The following is a 6981-nucleotide window of genomic DNA, read 5'->3' as shown; positions in this document are numbered from 1 at the left end:
CACAGCCTGATCTTTACGCCAGTGAGCTGAGAAAGTGGATCCATGGGAAGACAAGCCCCCAGCCCCCGCTTCTGCTTCTACCAGGATGCATCTCCCATGCCCTGCTGCCCCTGTGTCCCCCGACCCCGCTTCTTCATACTGTTCCTCTTACAGCAGCAGACTATGAACTGCTCACTGCTCTTATCCCTAGAAGACCTCTGCAAAAGCAGCTTCCCTTTCACTGATGTCTCTCCTAAAAAGTCCATCGCTCCACGTTTCCCCAGCACAGGGGCATTTAAACCTAGCTTTCAAGATTCTGCCCTCGGTTTCCATAACAAAGGCGTAGAGAAACTGGCCCACACCTCTTTGTGTTGCTTTGTCCCTAAGGGGTAGCCTTATTTTAACTCTCTATTGATGCCCTTGATCTTCTGATTATTGCTTTCCATAAAATTTGCTTAAGTTTTGACTGCCTTATGGTTGTTCTCTATGGCTCATTGAACCTCTAGAATGTTCTTTTTTATCTGTGCCTACCTTGTGAATATCCCCCAGCGTGCTAATCTAGGCTTCCTTGATGTTTCAGTTTGCATAGTCTTCAGAAGCACCGGCTCTGCTGGCTCTGTGCCTTCTCTGTTAGTGACTTCTGTCTGCTCCTTACACTACGTGCCACATCATTTGAATTTCTACAGAGATGGAAGCTGGAATTTACTGAGAACTAGCTTTTTGCCTACTCTTACCTCTACTTGCGTTTTATGTGTTCTGACCCCTTGCACAGTCGCTCTGTTCATAAACACGGTCGTGGCTTTCATCCCATTTCTCCAGAACTCAGAGGCCATACATGACTCTGGACAACCTGTTCACTGAAAAGCCACTGGACTCCATCCATGTTTGGTGAATGTTTTCTGAAAGGCCAAAAGAGCTTCTTTTGCACAGCATATAGCGTTCTGCTGAGATTGCCCAGGTCTGTTGCTTGTATTCGAAAGCTGACACAGACAATAGGGGTAGATGAATCTCAGTATAAATGGATTCATAGAAACAGGTGCAGCCTTTGATTCCAGTTATGCTGGAGGCTGAGGAACGAGGATCTCAAGGTTAATGGCAGCCTAGGACTCACAGAGACTGTCAAAAATAAAACAAACTATATACTCTCATATCTACATTACAGCATGTGGGAGGCTGAGGTACAAGACGGTGAGTTCAAGATCAGCCTTCGCTACATAGTAGCAAAAGTCTGTCTCAAAAGACTGAAAATACAAAACTATAAGTGAAGAAAAGAGAAGTCACTTTCAGACTTCAATAATAGACTGACAAAACTTAGCCCTACCCCTTCTCGAGAGTCTCAAGCACACGCGCGCGCACACACACACACACACACACACACACATGCATGCACATGCATGCACACATATGCAAACGCCTGGACACCCCCAAACCCCCAGTATGAAGCATGTGATTTACATTGGGACCCATTTTATCTTGACTTACTTTCTCTGGTGCTCTGATATGAGCCCAAGGTCTGTGTTCTAGTCACCTGTGTGTCTGTGTGGCTAGTCTAGCCTAAGGTCAAGCTTGCAGTAAGTTCTCTTTGCATACCTGGGTTGACTTGAATTCTCTTGAAGAGCATTCCAAAGCTGCTTTCTGTAAAATACTGAACTGTTTCTGTTTGAAATGCAGAAAGAACTCCCCGATTATTACAAGCCTTGGATGGAAACTGCCAACAGACTTCCTCACTTAATTGAGAGCCACCAGCTCCAAGCTCATGTGTACAAGGTACGTTGCTTTGTTCTTCTCTTCATGTTCTTCCTCTCGCCATCCCTTCAGTCTCCATTTCCCTTTCCTTATCTTTCCGGGAATGAGACAGTTGACCTGGCAGTGGGAACTGACCTTCGCCACTGAGCTGTCTTCCTTAGCATGCACAAGCGGCACCTGAGACACATCAAGTCCTTATCCTGCGTTTGTGTAAAAAATGCTGATAGATAAGAACTGAAAATAAATTGTGGGGAAATGAGGAAGACACACATGGAGATTGGCAGGACCCATTTTGCCTGCTTCTGTGAAAGCCTGCCTGTCAGGTTGAAGTCAAGTCAGGCCGGGGTCTGCTGACAGATTTCCTAGCCTCAAGGGGAGGGGTTGAATGTTCTGTCAATCTTCGAAGAAGGAACAAGGAGGAATAGGGAGGCCTCCAGATGGGTATGGATATCAGATGTACGTCAGCCATCGTCTCTGCTGGCTTGTGACTTCATTTCCCATGATACCGTAAAGTATATAAAGCCTAAGAGAATTAAACTCGAGGCTGGACAGCCCTCACGATTCTAACCTTTGTCTCCGAGCCTTCTTTTCCATCTTTCCTATAATCCTCACTCACCCCTAAGAGGACTGCTTGACTTCACACCGGCAGGACCGGTACAGGAGATTCTCAGTGAGCTGTCCCAACCCACATGGTCACTGCCCTGCTACCTCCGGGTGGGTACCTTGGTCTTAGTGTTAGTGTGTTATATACTAGTTGAATCAAATGTCTTTCTGATTTATAAACTCAGAGTCAGCCTTGGCTATGTAGAAATAATGAAATCCACAGACACCACATAAGAATTTGCATGCATGTAAGTATATGACACACATCTGTGACAGAGCGAGCAATTTCCCTCAAAAAGAAATTAGAAAAAAATGTGACCTCTATAGGAGGCATACTTTGATTCAGGAATTTTATAGGAAGCGTGAAACAGAGAGTTGGCCTCAGAGTCTCACTTCCTTCTTTGAGAACTGGAAGAAGTCCTCAGCTCATGACTGTGAGCATTAATGGCTTTCGCAAGGACCCTCTCACAGTTCCTGCTAGGTAACAACATCCATTATTTGCATATCTCTTCCCCGTCTCATCTTCATCTGTCACAAGCAAGCCACAAGATTTCAGATGTTCAAGCAAGGCACTCCACTCTCCAGTACCTTCTTTGCTGATGCTTAGTGTCTAATTATGAATTGATTCTAAAAATACCATTAAGTGATCCTTACAGGATATTCAGAAATCAGGACAGGCAGCTGGCCCCAGGTCACTGAGTTCTGAGAGAAGAGTACTAGGATTGATTTTCCCAGGTTAAATACACAATCAAATAATGTCAGGGAGATAAAGGGTGTGCGGCGTTCTCCCTGACCGTCTGTGGCTGTTTGTGTAGGCAAAATGATTAACTATGAAGGTAGCATTTCCTTTTCAGCCCCTATAGTTGCTTTTGAATCACAGGTATGTTTAGGAGGTGAGGTCAGCAATGCTGAAATGTGCAGGGACTCTCCAGAAAACATTTGTCCAGTAGACTTTGTTCCTTTACAGCGAGGCGTCCTGTCCTGTAGGTGGTCTTCTGCAACACCCGAGGTGTGACAAGGAAGGACAAAGCGTGAGAAGACACAGACTAGAAGACTGAAAGACTTTTATACTGATTGCATGCTAAAATAACTTTTATACATTGACTCAACAAAGTACATTATTAGAACTAATTTTAATTCATTTTGCCTTAAAAAAAACTGTAGCTACTGGAAATTTTCAAACAAAACCTGTGACTCATGCATGATTCTAGTGATTGGGGCTGTGGTCAATCTGCAGAACTGCCTCGTTCCTTCCTGATTCTGTGACCCTAGCAAATGCATCTGAGACAATTTTGTCTTTTGGCTCCCGCAGGGGATGTTTAAGCCTCAAATTCCAAGTACCAGGAATTCCAAGTACCAAATTCCAAGTACAACTACTGCTGTCATCCTCTTCCCCCTAGCGGCCGGAGGAGGAAGGGCTCTGTGCCACCTCTTTTCTCAAGGTCTAGCCCTCCTCTAGGAACCCATTGTCCCCAGCATTTTACAAGTGTCGCCTGCCCTCTGAGGCAAGCCTGTAGAGCAAAGAGAGCAAAGAGCTGAGGAGACGAGCGATGAGCCGGTGGCAGCCAGGCAGGACAGGGAAGCTGGTGTGGTCGGAATGATGCTGTTTTTCAGGGTGGCCTTTTCGCGTCACCAGGAACTGTGGTTTCCCACAGGGACTACATGGGGAATGAGCTGGGTGGAAAGCCCCGCCACCTCATCTGGCTGAGTTGTGGTTGCTTGATGAGGATCCGAGCAAGCCTTGTACCCAGCGGAGCCAAGGTTTTGTGGGGAGTTTAGATCCCTAAACTACTGGGTCTCGCTCGCTGTGTTTAAAATTTTAATATAGTTAAAGGTTTGGAAAAATTGAGGGCTTCCAGGTCCATAAATGCTGCTGCGCGCGTGGGGGGCGGGTGGGGGGCGGGTGGGGGCGGGGCCGGGGCGGGCCGGGGGCGGGGCCGGGGAGGAACTTATCTCGACCCCAATGCTTACTCTGAGATCCTCAAAGCAATAGATGGAGACCAGTGTAAGCCCAAACTGGGCACTATCTAGGCTATGGACCCCAGGACGTGGCACCTCCACTGTGTTCCTCTAAGAGCTGGTTTAAGTGAGTGTGCATGAAGCCACTGAGATGCCTGTTGAAAGCCAAAGAGCGGTCTAACAGCTGCGGGACCCTCAAGTCACGGGACCTAATCCTCCACCGTCGTTCCGTTTTTTCCAGCTGCTAATCCTTTTAATCTCTTGACTAGATGCCTCTCCTGGACTGCAGGTTCCTAAAGAGTCACCGCGAGCAGCGCCTGGCACACCTGGTGCTGGCTGCTATCACCATGGGATTTGTCTGGCAGGAAGGGGAAGCCCAACCCCAAAAGGTGAGGGGCAAGGAGAGACCTATCAGGTGCCGCTGGGCTTCCTGCACCAGGTTCCGTTGCCCAATTTCCAAAAATGAGTAGAAGGTGAGGATAGAGGGTTAGATTTTTTCTTTCTTTTCTTTATTGCTAGAGAGCTGATTTTCTTCTAGACTGATGGCCACTTTCAAAGGCTCTTGGCACCCCGATCCCATTCCAATAATACGTGAGGAGCTTCCTTAGATCCCAAGAACTCATAAAACACCCTGCAGAATTTTATATTTCTAAATGCATTGGTGATCACGATTTTCATAATTACCCCATTGTACAGACACCCGGGGAGCTGTCCCAAGCTCAAGGCTAAGCAGCTTGGGGACAGTTGGGACAGTCAGTTTCTGATTCCACTGAAGTAGCCATCTTTTCCCAGTGACACATATACACTTGGACACTTTCTTATTTCTTTAATAATACATTCTGCTCGGCTTACTGTTGCTTTAGTTGATCAACCGTTTGTCTAACTCTCACTGTAACTTTCTAGTTTCAGTCTGTCCCTCAGAGCATGAAACCTTTCTTCTCTACCCCTGGAGGAAACTAATATTCCTTTTCATTTTAAAAATCTTTTCATTTTATTTAATTTTTTTTTTGAGTCAAGGTCTTACAAAGTAGCCCCAAACCAGTCTAGAACTCTCTCTCTTGTCCAAGTTGTTCTCCAGTCCATGATCCTCCTGCCTCAGCCTTCCAAGCGCTGTCATTATAGGCAAGTGATGTCCTATATAGTTTTGCTCCCTGGCAGTGCTGGGATGGAATCCAGGGCCTGTATGTGCTGAGCTAACACTTTGCCACTCAACCAGGCCTCTGTTTCCTCTTCCTTTTCCCTAAGTTTCTCTTTTCCAGAAATCAAGGTGTTGCTCTTATTCCGAATGTGTGAGAAGCCTGAGGCGTGCTTCACTGACTCACCTCACCTATTGTCCCACACAGAAATACTTGAGACCAAGAAGAAAGGACAGTGTAGAGCTCCTTCAGATTCTAACATGATACCATATTGTATCTCATCTTAAGAACTCAAGTGTCTAGGGTCTGCTGTTGGAAAATTTAAAGCCTAGGCCAGGGACAGAACCTCCTGATGAGCACCCCCCCCCCCGCCCTAAACCAATCTCCTGAATTATGAGTTAGAGACAAGAGGAGGGAAGCAATGTCCAGCCCCCATGGCTGTCCCAGCCTCATCACTCCTCGTTTTGTAAGTCTTCCCTGACCCTCAACCCCCACCTGGTAGAGTGTCTGCCTCATATCTTCCCATCCTCCTCAGCTCTGCCTTCCGTAGAAGCTTGGCAGAGTTCTATGCCCTGTAAACTGTAATAGTTCTCTACCTAAAACACACTTCTTACCTAACTCTGAGGAAGAAAGAATGGCAGATGCAGATCATCTTTAAACTCTTCAGTCCTGGGCTGGGGAGATGGCTCAGAGGCTAATCTAGGAACAAGCAGGCCTGACACTGAAGCTAAGATTCCCATAACACACGCCGAAGCTGTCGCAGGCAGCAGGGAGCAAGACAGACCCTGTCTCAAACAAAGTGGAAGGAAATGATCGGCATTTGAAGTTGTCCACTGAATTCCACACACTTCCTTTGGCATGAATGTGCCTACATTTACATCTGTCTATCTGTCTGTCTGTCTGTCTGTCTGTCTGTCTCTCTCTCTCTCTCTCTCTCTCTCTCTCTCTCACACACACACACACACACACATACACACACACACACACACACACACACACACAGAGGGAGAGACAGAGAGAGACAGAGACAGAGACAGGGACAGAGAACCAGAGACAGAGGGAGAGGGAGAGATTTCTATTTTAAGAAGAAAATTAACTGGGGGCAGGGAGCATAAGAGTCAGTTGTTTAACGCCTCTACCAGTTTGGCCCTTCCCATGGCTGAGGACCTCATGGATCAGCTGTTCTGGACTGTGGACAGCTACAGATCTGTGGTCAGGGAACATCTCAAAAGTTAGCAGGTGAAAGGGTAAAGATATGGACGGGGACTTTGCAATCTGAAGTGTCTTTGGTGTGTGAGCAAGCAGCTGGTGTTGCAGCGGTGTCCTGAACTGGTGTTAGGTTGATGTCATAACCCAGGTGAGAGACAAAGGACAGCAAAGGGGGTCTGTCATTCAGTGACTCCCTGACATTATGCGGCTTCACTCATGAAGTGACACAAGTGTCAGTTCTACATGCTGAGATTTTCTGTCTTCTTTATGCTTTCTAGTGAGCGTTCTCTTGCTCACCCTCTCCCTCTCCCTCTCCCTCTCCCTCTCCCTCTCCCTCTCCCTCTCCCTC

General features: G+C 46.9%; 1 protein-coding gene across 1 annotated transcript in view; it reads left to right on the top strand.

Annotated features, from left to right (window-relative positions):
• Positions 1 to 1650: 1650 nt before the first annotated feature.
• The window catches only part of LOC114616140 (indoleamine 2,3-dioxygenase 2), a gene marked incomplete at both ends in the record, with an annotated part of 11401 nt that continues 6070 nt past the window's right edge, over positions 1651 to 6981 (top strand). The window contains 2 exons of the mRNA XM_028761666.1: positions 1651 to 1746; positions 4557 to 4676. Of these exons, the coding sequence (XP_028617499.1) occupies positions 1651 to 1746; positions 4557 to 4676 (216 nt within the window). The remainder of the gene's footprint in view (positions 1747 to 4556; positions 4677 to 6981) is intronic.

This window comes from Grammomys surdaster, unplaced genomic scaffold, assembly GCF_004785775.1.
Source record: "Grammomys surdaster isolate TR1022 unplaced genomic scaffold, NIH_TR_1.0 301712, whole genome shotgun sequence".
In the NCBI taxonomy this organism is placed as follows: Eukaryota; Metazoa; Chordata; class Mammalia; order Rodentia; family Muridae; genus Grammomys; species Grammomys surdaster.
This window is presented reverse-complemented; position numbering and strand designations above follow the sequence as displayed.